We start from the raw sequence: 15385 nt of genomic DNA, 5'->3' as shown, positions 1-15385 counted from the left end.
TAAGTCGAGGCAAAATTGTTTGTGAGAGACGCCAGGAAAGTACAGCTTCTTATTAGGCAGGGAACGACGATTTGCATTTACTAAGAAATATTGTTTGAGAACAGTCCGCCAGTGAAAAAGTTTTATTTTGGGACGAAACAAATTAATTTAATCAATTCTGATGGCAAAAGATACGCGCGTCGTCCAGTTAACCATACCTTAGATAATAAATTAAAAACAGTTAAGCAAGGCGGAGGAAACATTATAGTATGGGGTTGTTTTTAGATTGTTATAATCTTTATAGACAACAACGGCTTTACAACGTCGTGGCTCAGATTGTAAGAGATTTTCACACGTTTGCAAAAACATATTTCCTAATAGAATTGGAACCTTTAAATGGATCTATCTTTGCGAAAAGAATAATTTACCTATCCTCGCGAGCAGTAGTTTTTCATGGTCAAGCTTTTCTAGGCACTTAATCAGAAGTACCATGCTCTTTGAAATAAACTATAGCATTGAATATCTTTTTATCGAACACTCTAAATGATTTGCAATTTTCCTGTAACTCCAGTTTTTGTCAAAATGTAAACTTAAAATTATTTATCTTGTTGATGGGTCACGAATCTTACTTTTACCCATTTTTGCTGCAAAGTAAATTAATTTTCAGAAACTTTTAGATAGAATGTTTAAAAAACGGTGCAAATATTTATAGATGAAAAAAATATTGACGGCATTTTAATAGGTTTTGACTTTAGACCACTCGAAACATGCTGTTTCTAATTTGTTGTCCAGACTGAAAATACGCGGAAATCAGACTTCACCTAAAGTTGTTTGATTTTATTAATTTAAGCTAACGTTTGATTAAAATTAAGCAATTTGTTATAAAACTAGATAAACGGGTGTTCTATTACATATGAAATAATGCTTAATCTCTAATACTTTAATACACAAATGTTAAATAAACTTGATGACTACTTCATCGTGTTACCTGTTTCTAATTAAACGTCCACCACTGTATATTGACCATATCCATGAAAATTCACAATGTCGACAACGGACTAAGTATAATCATTTACACCATGCCACAGAACCCATTTTTTTAAAATGGCATAGCTGATAGCATACCTATACTTGTGACCTACTTTATTGTTTAAATAATCGAGCATAATTTAAAGGATTTTTTTGTAGAATATTTTCATAGAAGTAACCGTAATGCTAGTTGCAGGTTGCAATGCAGGTTTTAGACTTATGCAAAAATCTAAAAAATGGTCCTTTTGAACCCGCCTACACCCTTAGCTCACGCTTAAAAGGACTCTCAATATAATCTGGACTGGACGATGTCTAGGAATAACTGTAACGATTTTCAAAACTACACGAATTATTTCAGCTGATGGCCCATTTTTGGCTAAATTTTCTCTGGCTAGTGGCTACCAGGTAAATAATAAATACATGTTGTACGTGTACACCCCGTAAAACGTATTGATTATATCCTCTTTGACTAATGCTTCATACACGGCACGTTGCGCCATCTATGGAGCATTATTAAAAGTTCCTTTTTTAGCGTAAGCGACATCTATAAACTTTTAATTAAATTAAAGTTTTTAATACAGATGTCGCTATTGAGCGAAGGAGGAAGGCGTCTTTTTATTTTCTAAAAATAACACTAGAGTTCGTATGAAGCGCTATATTTAGTTTTTAGACATTTGACAAAAAAGATGGCAGCGATTGCCGACTGCTGTCCTTCGGATTTATTGCGAAAATGGCGCATTATGTGATATTTTCACATTATTTATTAATTATAAGTGAAAATTTGTTCAGTGCTGCTTTGTGATGGTGTGTAAAAGTTACATGAATGACAGTGATAATCGTGTGTAAATAGGAGGACTACTTTCTTTGGGATATTGGATTACACATAAAATAAAGGTATTTATTGCCTCCTACGCTTAAAATTGTATTCGTAGGCAATCATTTATTGTTCTGTTAATTATTATTGTTTTATGAGTGAAGATATCATTTAAAAAAAATATTAATGTCGATGTCTAGTTTACGAAGTTAATAAATGGTTAATAACTGAATCTTTTAGAAAATTCTTTACTTTATTTTATACTATTGCACTCAAAAATAATTCGCAGCTGTGTGGTTAGCCGTGGCTTTCATTATTAGGTACCCATCTGATTCTTCATGACATCAGCGAAGAATACCAACGGCTCTAAACATTTAGCACAGTGATTCATCTCACCATACAGCATACCAAAAGAGCGTGCAGTTTTTACAAACGTATGTTTTTATTCAACCGATAATAATATTTTACATGCGTTGAATAAAAAATAAAAAGACCTAATACCTAATTTATAATTTATTAATGTCAATTATACAAAATTATTTACCATAATAATTGTTATTTTACCAATTAAAATGCACTGAAATCACAAAATAATATTAGGGAAATAAACAATAGTCTTAGTGTCTTATCAGAATATTATGACTGATTGTAGTAATAATTATTAATTGAATATGAATAATAAGATGATAATAAATTGTAGGTATGTACTTACATACATAATAACTAATAGGGAAAAATTTTAATATCATCAAAATAGGCATAATGATTATCACAATCAATGAATAATTTCCTATTAAAAAAAAAGCTGTTGTTAAATTATAACAAATAATTAAGTTCCTTTTTTTAATTATATTGGGATAACTCAAAACAATTCCAATGCTGTCCTTGGTTAATTGGGATAGGCACATTCTAATAATATCATGAAACTAGGTCTTCAGTTTTTCTCTGTAGCTTCTAAATTTGTGATTTAACATACTTGTACCCATCTTGTACCATTATCCCCAATGTTTGATTTGTAAACACTATTTTACATCAATAGATTTCTACACATCTTATTGAACCCTATCCAGTTTTGTCACCTGAATAAGGATGAAAATTGCAAGCTAAAATAAATATTGAGATTATTCAGCATAATATTGAAATAAACAAATAATGACTGGAATGTTATTTTTTTTCCTTTATTTCACTTATTAACCCATTGACCACCGAGCGGCCCGATCGGGCCGAGACACAATAGATTTTCTATTGTGTCTGTGATCCGAGGACTGACGGATTAAATTATAAATTTACTAGTATTATTTCCTTCACTATCTCCAGACACATAAGCATGTCATAAAATCACTCCGTTGCAATGTGAAAAAACAAATAAACACATTTGTTATATGTATTAGTAAAGATGAATTAATTTTAAATGCTTGTACCTACTTGTAAACATGAATAATATATAAGCTCATATTGAAGATAAGATTAAACTCATAATATTTCACTAACTATTAAATAATAAATATAATTAATGATAAAATATAATGATAAGTGTCATCAGACCAGCACTTGGCACAGCACTCAACGTCTGTCATCTGTAGAGCTTGCTCGGTGAAAATTATTATGATAGGGAAATTGTTATAAATACTTAACTGAAATATTAATGGCAGTTATATAAAAGACCCTCACATACCAGCACTCAGTTGTTATTAACATACAACAGATATGTTTGCGTTGAAAATACTACATTTGGTAAGATTCTACATGATTGAAATTCTCTTGGAACAACATGTGGACTTTACTTCATTAGGCAATATACATATGCATTGCAAATAGTTTTTTGCTTACAAATAAAGTGGGTATGACTTCACAGAACATTTTAGCTGAATATCCACTTTAATAACAATAGGAAAATAATTTGAAATTCCGTCAACTTTGAACAAAAAACTTTTGACACTATACATTTGAATTGAGTATGAATTATCATAAAATAAAATATTTTATAGTTTTGTAAAACAAAAACATTTAATGCAAATTGAACTCTATAAAAACTTATGTTTAAGTTTACATTCATATGCAATGCACAAACCTACTTCTTATTGGATATAGGTCAATGTTGACATTTTTCAAATAAATGGATCAATAGCACCGGTTCGGCATCTGTAGTATTTTCATTAAATATGAACTTGTTGACCTGGCCCACTTCCAATGTAAACTATTTCTTCATGAAATTGATGAGCGGGATTCCAATACATCACAGTACTTTAACAATAAGAAAATCGTATTTTTACTTGTAATCGCTTTGTACTACATTCTCAAAGATTCCAAGAAAATCATTTTTTGTTGAAAGGTTGTAAAATAATAATATTAAATTAATGTAAAAAATCAGACGTTCATATAGTCCAACTACTCGATTTTTAGTAGTGAGTAGTGACATTCGCAAAATTTAATTTATAACCGTGTTTAAACAGAAAGTGCAGGATTAAGACTATTGAGTCAGCGTCATGGAATTATACTCTATTTTTGTTACATTCATCGGCCCCAAGTTCTATACTCTGCCAAATTATAAAGTTTTACGACAAAACATGCATACGACTGCGTCAGCCGTGTAGTCGGGACTCGGGAGTCGGGACTCTCGTGTTTACTGTATGTGCGTGACCGGTTTAGGCGTTACATTTGTATGTAAAATGGTTTATGCATAATAACTACTAATCGCGAGTTAATCGCGGAAATAATTAATAAGCAACATTCACTTTTGTGTTTATCGGATTATTCTTCTTTATAATTCTATTGGTACATATGTAATGCCGTTGTAAAATTATGTTGTAGTTACTAAAGCCGCTTTATAGCGGTTTAAAATAGGATTTTAGTTAATTTCAAAACACTGCTTTACGTAACATAATGTGCGTATTAATCCTAGTCATGTAATGGGCTGATTTGCGTCAGCAGTTTCTTCAATAAAGTTAAATATGTATGTAGTTCTATTCGTTGATTTATGAATAGAAATATCGGAAACCACTGATATTTTGTTATAAATTTTAATATTAGTGGATATTAGTACAAAAAGGTCCATGACACGAAACAATGCTATTATTTTTAGTTTCTTTTTTGATATAAAATCGCTCATATTGTCATTGAACTTTAAGATTAATTTGGTCACTGATTGCTTTGGATCTCAACAGTTGTCTTCCATAATTAATTTGCGGATTTTATTGGTAAACTAGCATTCTGTCAATGCCTCCGCCCGCATCGTCAATGAAATTCTCATGGGAATGAGATGTTTTACCGCAGTAAAAATCCTATCCTATGCTCCATCTGAAGACACAACAATGTACTAAAACAGAAGCGATCCTTTCCGACGTGAAAGAAAGACAAAAAACATACAAACTCATTTTTGCATTTTTAATATTATAACTAAGGAATGGCATTATTTGTACGTGGTATTGGTATATTGCAATGTGGTTGTACAATGTACCCACCTATTTATAATTTCCTTTATCGACTCTGAGTAATAACTATTGCTCTTCATGCAGTATTTTCTAGCTGCCCAGACTTTTTTCAGTTTGAAGAATAGATAACGATAAGCATTTAATAAATGTATCTTGGATGATTTTTTGTTCCTTTATAGGTATGCTCGTGATTTTTACAGACTACGTTTTGTACCTTTGCCAAAAAAATTGACAATTTCCAAACAATATTTCATAATAGTTGATCGCACCTATATCAAATTAACAGGAACGTAAACAACCTTAGATTCTTCTCATTCCCAGACATTCACAAGATATTCCTGCGATATTATACTTTTGTTAATACGTACCTACGTACATATTAAAATTCCATTCGCAAGACACCTAACTCGGCTTCAATTTAAATGAAGAGTCCTTTCGTTCTAAGTAGGACGTCGATAATTTTCACCTCTATTGGGAGCAGATAAACAAATCATGTCATTTCTATAGCCTCATTTGATTGTCCTCAATTTAACATGTAGGTATCCCTGATGTCGTCTTCCAAAAGCTCCTGTGCTCAAAATTCCATTACAATCAAGGTTATCTTTTCTTAAATCGGAATATTGACTACAATATTGTAGTAGTTATTTGTGCCAAGTTAAATGTGGTAATTTCTAATAATGCTGTACATTAAGAACACGTTTTAAAAGTTATGTAGGGGCTATCGTAGGCGAACTAAGTGCGAATAGCTGATTGGAGGTTATTCAACTGGTGACTAGACAGAAATAGCGCGATCACTCGTGGCATCTCGCACACCTCTGTTGACGTCGCACCTCCCCACTGTATACGCATTTCCGGGATACGGCCCCACTCACTCTAAACGACATGATGATGGCAAGATAGCTTTTTTGTGTCTATCGTCATATTTTAAACAGCTGCCTGCAGCTTACTCCTCGCGTGAGGGAAACTGAAATTTTGTACATGCCCCAAATTTACTAACTAACGTAGGGTAAACTGGCCAAAAGTCGACACTTTATACCATATTCCAGTTTTGATTGCTAGTCAATTTTGTGCTTTAGTGTCTAGTTTTGAGGGTACTGTATTATTTGATAAAGAGATTCAATAGCTATATGATAGCATTCAAAAATAAGCCTTGTTACTATTGGTTTTTCAGTAAAATGAATTTTAGTTGACAGACACCATTTTGCCTTAAAGTCGACAGGTCCTGCCCTATTCTCGATATTCAATTGCCCTAAGGTCGTTATGTTTATTGTAAAGCAAATGTGTGTACAGGATGATCATTGTATTCATTGATTTTAAATTAAAACAACTATTATAATCATATTTTTAATAAAAATGAATTAAATAATTAAATGAAAATGGATTATAAAATTATTATAAGGAATAGGAACACAATTTTTGATCGATTTCTAATCAATCAGTCACTTTGGGTCTTAATTAACAGTTTAAAATAAAAATAAAAATTTTCAAAAACCTATACTACCCCAAAATTGTGGTAGGAAAATAAGAAGACTAATATCAATTAACTATTATTAAATTATAGCCTTTAAAGCCAATAAAACTTAACTACTATTTATTCCTTAACACTAATTTTTAATCACAAGTTTTGATTAATATAAATCTCTGATAAATAGTCTCATTGAAACTTACTAAGACATTAGGAATCATACAAGTATACCTACATTATGATATAATATTATAAACTATAAATTAAGATTTTGAATAAACAATGAAATTAGTAGCATTTATACTATGCAGAAGAAAGGTAAGTTTGATATATGAATAGCTATAACTATTTTAATTATAATAAGATTAGTATTCAACTACTCATGTATCTCTTAATAATTAAGAAGAATTTTCGATTAATATAAATCAGTCTATCTGAAAATAAATTAGGTAAATGCTTACATATTAATATAATGGTAATGGTATTAGGGACGTACTTGAGATAAATTAATGTAAGTAAATGCACAAAAACCTAGGGAAAGAAATTACAAGTGTATAAGGCAATGGTGACAAATAAACTCTTCATTGGCCACATCTTTATAGGGTTTGTTGCGCTTGACGGTACATTCTAAATGGAACCACTTAGGACAAATGTCACAGCCAATATTTTTCAAGTTATCATCCTCCACGTCACTTATTATCTCTTCATCACAACCACCACATTGAATTGCATTACGATTTTCATTATTTTGACTACCTCTACTCATTTTTCTTTGAGTTCTACTCTTTGCTGTCGTTCGTTTTTTCTTAGTGATTTGTTTTCTTTGAGAAGCTTCTAACCTTCGTTTAGCTATTTCTTCTTTTTTAATTGCCATCTTCATCTTCCGTTCTTCACGATTTTTAATAACTTTTTCTTTTTCGTCATCTTTTTCTTTTATATATTTTCGCCAGGCATCTGAAGAAATAGCCAGAGGCATTTTCTCTTTACTGTGTCTTGATTTATTTGTAAAATTTAGAGTTCTTGGCGCAAATAAATGATTTCTAAAAGAAGGTGATATAGTAGAACTTTTTATTTTACTTGACTTTGGTGTTACATTACGGGAGGATGGTGTCAATAATTTTTCAGATGTTATGCTATTAGTTGGAGATGCTGGCAAAGAGAAATCGAAATCTGAAGCAATATCTAATCTGTTTAAAATATTTTCGTTAATGGGCCTAAAGGGCGTATGATTTTCGTTTATTGTAGTAGTAAGATCAAAGTCTTGTTGGGTCGAGAGGCTTAATTTTGGTTCAATTTTATCATTTGACTGTGTTTTGACACATTTTTCCAAATTAGGATGAATTTCAGGTTCCAAAACACCTTCACCGTTAACAGTATAGTTTTCGACTTCACAAGTCAAGGAACTATTGATATCTTTCATGTTTAGTATACTTAAAGATAAATCAGATCCGGTTTTATTACTATCGAGCTCTTCTTGATCCGAAATCGTACATTTATTTTGAATCGCAATATCAGAACTATCTTTTTTGATAATTTTCTTTATTTTATTTATATCAATGCCTTCATTATGCAAATCTTTTTCGTAATATTCCAAAACTTTAAAAGTTATATTTATATGTATATCTTCCGGTAAGCCTTCTTTTTCTCTGTACAAATTTTCTTGAATATTTTTTACGCACTTAGTATAGTCTACGGCGTTTGGATTGAAGGGGTATAATCCACACTTCCTGAATCCGTTTTTGATTGTGTTTGTAATATCCATTTGTAAAACTGTGTGTAGCAAAGGACAGAAGGTAACTTTGGTAATTTTTTTGTTTGGGTTGGCATCTTGCCACTCTTTCACTGTGCTCTTCCATTGGTGTTTAATCGGTCTGAATACACTAACGTCGGCAGGCTGCATTATGTGCGTCGTGTTAGGTGGAAGTGCAAAAAGAATTATGCCATTATCATCGCAAAACTTACTCAAATCTTTGGTTAAATGTGACTTATGCCCATCTACTAAAAGAAGAACAGGCCTTTCGACGTTTTTCTCGTTCAACCACTGGTGAACTCCGTTTGCGATGTATTCAAAAAAGACGTCGCTTTTCATCCACCCACTCTCAGAAATTCCAATAAACCAATTTGATGGCGCACTTTCTATAATATCTTTCGGTGGTTTTCTAGAATATGGAAATACAACCATTGGTGTAGCAGTCTCACCGGCTGCTGAAAAAACCAGTAAAACGGTAATTGTTTCTTTTTCACTGCCCCTTTTTATATCGTATATATTTTTCCAGCCTTTTGGACCAATCACCTTACCTGTTTGAGGGCAAAGTCTAAAACTGGTTTCATCACCATTAAGGATTCGGCTGGGATTCAAAAGTATATTTTCATTACCAGTTTCAGTCAAATAAGTTTTTAAATCTGTAAACCATTTTCTGATGTACTCTTCGGTAACAACTGCTCGAGCTGCAGTGATACTTTCAGCCGTCCTCTCGCTGAGCTCCGAGTGTCTTTTTAAAAACAATTTATACCATTTATCTCCGGGGCGTCCATCCTTAAAATTATTAGATCTACCATCATCTTTTATAATTTTTTGAACAGTATTTAATAAATCGCTTTTCTTTCTTGGAAATCCACTCTTCGCTAATTGAGTTAACCATTTCACAAGTTCTTTTTCTTCAAGTTCATTCAAAACGGTGTCTCTTCCCATTTTAAGTGTATTCTCTTCGACCCGGCCATGTAACCTATCTATAAGGGTGCTCCTTGGAATATTATACTCTCTTGAAGCACGCTGAATACTCAGGGTTTTACTTTTGATGGCTTCAATAGCATCTTTGATTTTTGTTCTGTCATAGTCCATTAATTTTCTTTTTAGAGGTTTCTTTGGTGTCTTTTTTATAGTTTTTTTTTACAGGTGCCATTGTTGCTGATTTATATCTGTGTAACAAATTACAAATTATAGTTAGCAAATTGAATCAAGCTTATGGGTGTCTTACCACAAATTGATAAATAAGCAAGGCAAAACAGGGTAGTACCTATGTTACATGAAAATGACAACACTCCGTTTTTATTCGACTGCGCGACGCAAAGAATTGTATGAGCCAATGGTAAAAATAGTACCATGCTGTATATATTCGTGTTAATAAAAACTCAACAGAAGGTTTAAAAGCATGTCGACATTGGGTTCCCTATTTAGAGAAATTTCTTAAAGTCGACTACTGGTGTCGACCTTAAGATATATCATTAAAAATCGGTCCCTAAGTCCAACACCCGCTCTATTTAACTAAATTAATAGTTTTAATTGCGAAATCAATGTGAAATAATGTACTTCGATCTAATTATTAAATGTTAAAAGTAAAAACAATACACAGAACGTGCTCAAATATAATAAAAACACTTACCTCAATATGAGCTCGTAAAGTGAATTTTAACTAAAAATCGTTGTTTTTTTGACACGGCCGCACCTTGAAACGTTCCGAGTGTAACTGAGCTCAGGAGCATATATATACCTTTCGGTTTGGTAGATATGTTACGCAACAGGGAATATACTAAAGAGAATTTTACCATCAAAATCTTTCTCATTCATACAAAGTAAAATATGTTTTTGAGCATTTAAACGGAAAAGTAACGGCTTTAGGCCGATGACGACTTTAGGACGGTTTACCCTACACTAGTCATGAATTGCGTTCGATCGATACGTCTAGCGAATAAAACAATTTGCCATAAAATGGTCGATAATAAATTGTGACCCGATGTATCAACGTGTGATGTCACCGTTCGGAGACGGAGATTTATGTCTTCCCTCAATTTTACATCGTCGATCGGTGGCAGGCGGCGTCGCGGCTATGGCAGTCTTCTGGTGGTTATTTATAGAGGCGCCGAGACGCCGGCCTCACACTATCTCGCATGTTAATTGGCTACTTGCTCCGCATTTTTCCTGACGTGACCGTTCACGCGACGCCAATGCCATCGATGAGGCCGGTGGTGGCCGATAAACATTGACACCTTTAACGCTCTTCCTGATGCGGTTAGCCGGAGGAGGGCTTCTGTTACATGATCCACGGTATTGCTTTACACAAACATGACAGATTGTGGCATTATATGCAGCACGGAGAAAAAATAAAATATTTAGTCTGTATTTATTGACTAGATTTTATCGCTCTTAGGTCAATGGTACGACTCCGTAACGTAATACTGAATAATGATCTTATAACACGAATATTGTTAGAGAACCATGTTATACCGTGAACCTTGAATTTAATATCATCAAATTGTCTAAGTACATACATACAGTATTATATTTTTTGTTATGAAAAGTATACACGAAGAGCTTTTCAAAATGAATCGGAAAAGTATGTCTGAGAATTCAGCAGAAAATTATGAATTAAATGTGTATATTTATGTGCATGCAAAACGCGCATTGCGTCGACCCCATTTGCTCTCAATAATAATTTTATAAAAGAACATTTTAATTGGTATTAAATAATGATTAGATAGATTATGACTAAAGAAGTAGATAAAAGAATTTTGTTCATTAAAACATGAAAACTTTTGCGCATTGTACTATTCATGTATGTACATATGTACCTAGTAAATGCATGCATAGTAGAGCCATTTTTGACAGTTCAACAAAATTCAACAACGTAACCTAATAACGACGACATAGAATGCACAACTGCACATTTGCTTAACTTTTTTCATTTACGATTACATATTTATAATAATTATAATGACCGATACAAGTAATTTTAAGATTTGTTTTTACTGATAAACCATTCTAAACATAATAAACAATTTCTAATTTAAAGAACTGACGTCGCTACAATTTTGTGTCAATAAACCTTTTTTATTTTTAAATACCAGAGACGTTACTCTAAAAATCGAAATCTGACATCTAGAATCGAATGCATTGATTACTTGTGAATAAAAATCATCATAAATTAATAAATGCGTTGTGTTTTTTTAATTATGTAGATACTTGTCTCATTTTGCTCCTTAAATTTACGAAAGAAAGTATATTACTGGGACAGGGATTCGCCTGATGAATTTTAAAATTGACATGTGTTTCAAGTTCGATTGACATATGTTTCAAGTCCGTATCGATTAATTCACTTTAATCGATGTTTTTAAGCAGGTTATCTCTCTTCGAATATAAAATTAATAGACGTCAAATGTTGCCTATTAAATTTGCTAGACTATAGTACATGTTACTTACAAAGTAATCAAAATATATCATTATGTTCTAAATATATTAAGAAACAATTTATCAAAAGATATATTAATTAAATTCTATAAGCGTCTAAAATGTAATTCCAAGGGAGCCAAAAGTACGACTTACGACCAGGTTAAGGGGGCGCATAAAGCAAAATAACCAATCTTCTATTAGATGATACGGGTAATATGCAAGACCAAATCTAAAAAATAAAATATATATCAAACTAGATGATATGTTCAACGATTCTGTTTAATCAAAAACATAAAATATTAAAATTTACTCGATAACTCGATAAATAAACTTGAAAATATACTCGCCATCTTTGAATGCTCCCCCCACTCCCCCATGCAACTATTTAACTGTACGAACTATTGAATCGTAAACAATGGACTATTGTTAATTATTTAGAATAATAATTTAAAAAATATATTCATGAGTTTTCAATCTTTAGTGGTTTAAAGTTAACTCAAAAATGGACCATTTTCGTAAATTTTCTAAAAAATCTTAGAGAAAGTGTAAGAAATGTTATAGTATGCTATATATTCGTGATCTACTCAATAAGCTCTTTCATTTGATACCCCACGCGGCATGTTTTGGGAATGTTTATTTTTTTCTTTGTATGCCATATTTAATTACCGGGGTGCGGGCAGGGGGACCACAAAACTGTTTGGCAACATCTGTCTATAGGATGTCTGGGATCTATACAATATATATCAGAAGTCAGATTTAGGTCCGTTATTTATGCAAACGAACATCTCCTTGGAGCCTGCTCTAGTAGCTTTGCAGCTTTCTGCATAATGATATTACTGCTCAAAGTGTTTTTATTTTTTTGTGGTTTCGCGCTCTGTATGTAATTATTAAAGGTAACAAAAATAAAAGTCTGAAGGTATTAGAAAGAGTTCAAACATTTTTAAAATAAGAGCATTTTGATGAAAAATAAAAGTACCACCTATAGAAGATAGACGGAAGGGAACAAAGGATGAAAACAGATGCGAAAGTAGCTTTGTTTGTCTATCCACGTGTAAACGGATCAACTTATCTGAACGAGGTTTAATAATATATGGATGAAGCCTTAGAAAAGGTTACTTGTTTTGCAAAAATGAAAAACCCGTAAGAGGTGAACTATCGCGCGCTGCAGGTCGCAGACGGGGCAAATAATATTTGCTTTGTTCATTTAAACGAGACTATGCAAATAATCAATATGTATATCCAAAATGGTATTATACATACCTACTACCGTATTGTTTTGTCAGTGGGAATCCACAGAAATATTAATTATTATTATGTTATGTGGTTTTTAATCTATACCTAGTAACAATATTTAAGCAATAATTCAATTGTTTTTCCTGTAATAAGTATATGGTTGGCTGGAGTGTTTTGTTAACGAATGTTTTTTATGTTTGGTATGACATATTTTACAGTTTGATATAATTTTATGCACCGAAAGCCCAAATCTTTGCTACCTTGTGTTAACAAATATTACCTCTTTAATTGTAGTAATTTTTTGTGCATCACATTAATTGTGAACAAGAATTCCAACATTTTTCTTAACACCGAAAGGGGGGAAAACAGCGTAAATAATGTGTGAGTTCATAATTTATATATGATATTGTATGTAAGTTGTAACTTATTTAGGGACAAAGGAAATGCCTAAGCTGCATGCGGTTAATCTTCTAAATATGAATTTTGAAATGACTATAAGGGCCAAGTTACATACATACTTGTACAGAGGTATACCATTGATATGTGTTATGTCAAATATTATGTGTAAATATTTACGCATCAAATTAGTCTAGCAATGATATATTGAGTGCTAGACCGCGTCTTCCGGTTTCGATGTTAATGTGCCTTGGACATTACCACGCAGCTATAACCGTGAACAGTGCCGTCCAACATAATGTAAACAAGACAGTTAAACCACTGACTCTCACGTAAGGATTTAATTGAAGTTTCGTGTAAAGTGACACGACGGTCATTCATATTTGTCATATTTGCGTATACACATGGATGGGGTTCGTTTAGTGAGTGACAACAAGAAGCGCAAGTTTTTGTTTAGGGTGCTTTTGTTCTCCAAAATTGTATGAGATGTTACACATTTTTATTTGGAATCGGTTATAAACGAATTTTTATGCATATTTTAGTATAATGCACTCGTACCCACAAGGGTACATTTAATTTAAACAACACTAAAATTACTTAATAAATTAATACCAAAAACTTAAACAATACTGAACATACAATGAATAAATAAAATCATAGGTAATATTCTTTGATGTATTTAACGATTTTTCGACGATTACTCAAAAAACATTTAGCTATTGTTTGTCGTTGTATCGTATTATTCTAGTGGCCCGTTGTGATTGTCGAGTGGGCGGGAGTGAACGACTGTCTCAAATTCAATTCTGTTCTATTTCTGTTACTATGTATTTACACAGGCATATACATTACAATGTAATACACGCACGTTGTGAACTTAAGTGATCACGTACATTCTGTTTTCCGAATATTATAGATGTTAGAATTATTTAGATCTTCAAACGAAATGGTTGAGCAGGCGTTTTAGGTTGCGTCCGCGTCGCTACAAACAATATTTTTTGTTGTAAGTAATTATTTTTTATTGGAATCTGAAATATTTTTTTGAAATACATAAGGTTACATTAAACGTGAATTAATGGAAACACTCAAAGAAAATGTCGCTATTGCCACAAAAACTACGACTTCACTGAAGAAGTCTATATCGTTACAGGAATACAATATGTTACTTCTCACAAATCATATTATGTGTACCTAGTACTGAAATAACTTTCTATTTTTATTTGATTGTTTTTCTCTATCTTTATCTTTCCAATTTAATCACTTGAATTATGAGGAAAAGCAGTAAAAACCGTGATACCTCGGTGTATTAGTTTTGTATCGCCCGCAATAAAATTTCTTCACTTTTATGCCGCCAAAGATCAAGTAGAGCGTAATAGTAGGACTAACTGCGTCTATTTAGATAAATTATTAATCAGTGTTCGAAACATGTTTTACACTCTTTTTGTAATTCGCTGCTTCTACAATACTCTCTTTGGCTACTTAAAAATAAAAACTTCTTAAAATGTCAGTTAAGTATAATAAGATTATAATTACATCAAAAGAATACTTGCAATGGAGTTCCTCGTCAGAAACTAAGGAATATTTAATAGTTATGGTTTTAAAAATGTTTATGATTATGAATCCATGATGATCTGCGTTTTTATATGTAGAGGTGTGAAATAAAATTAGGAACACTCTATTTCATTTCTATATGTTAATTAGGTACCCCACCCAATGACCCACATAAAATAAATTAATAATACAATTACAATTTTTCCTTTCGTGTCAGCGCTTGGGGAATAAACAAGTACCTACTCGTAGAATAACATGACTTGATGAATGGTCATATAAATACATATGTCAACGTTAAATACATACTCGTACAGTACGATATA

General features: G+C 32.1%; 2 protein-coding genes across 3 annotated transcripts in view; one reads left to right on the top strand and one right to left on the bottom strand.

Moving 5' to 3' along the window:
- Positions 1-1665: 1665 nt before the first annotated feature.
- The window catches only part of Nuak (Nuak family kinase 1), a 38008-nt gene continuing 24288 nt past the window's right edge, over positions 1666-15385 (top strand). For both annotated transcript variants that reach the window (XM_090107444.1, XM_090107443.1), the window contains exon 1: positions 1666-1902. The gene's annotated coding sequence lies outside the window, so the exon portion shown is untranslated. The remainder of the gene's footprint in view (positions 1903-15385) is intronic.
- Positions 6265-10362, bottom strand: LOC149904745 (uncharacterized). The gene is made up of 2 exons (XM_090107394.1): positions 10102-10362; positions 6265-9637 (listed from the first exon to the last, which is right to left on the bottom strand). Exon 2 carries the CDS (start codon positions 9558-9560, stop codon positions 7263-7265), a length of 2298 nt encoding a protein of 765 aa, XP_089963520.1. The 5' UTR covers positions 9561-9637; positions 10102-10362; the 3' UTR covers positions 6265-7262.

This window comes from Colias eurytheme, chromosome 11 (genome assembly GCF_061535395.1).
Source record: "Colias eurytheme isolate Ceu_HAF_F1 chromosome 11, ilColEury1 Martin Lab GWU primary, whole genome shotgun sequence".
Taxonomy (NCBI): domain Eukaryota; kingdom Metazoa; phylum Arthropoda; class Insecta; order Lepidoptera; family Pieridae; genus Colias; species Colias eurytheme.
The sequence above is the reverse complement of the archived record's forward strand: the minus strand, read 5'-3'. Positions and strand labels throughout refer to the sequence as shown.

Excerpts from the sequence above, each read along its gene's own strand:
- LOC149904745 (XM_090107394.1), bottom strand. The coding sequence starts at position 9,560 with ATGGACTATGACAGAACAAAAATCAAAGATGCTATTGAAGCCATCAAA.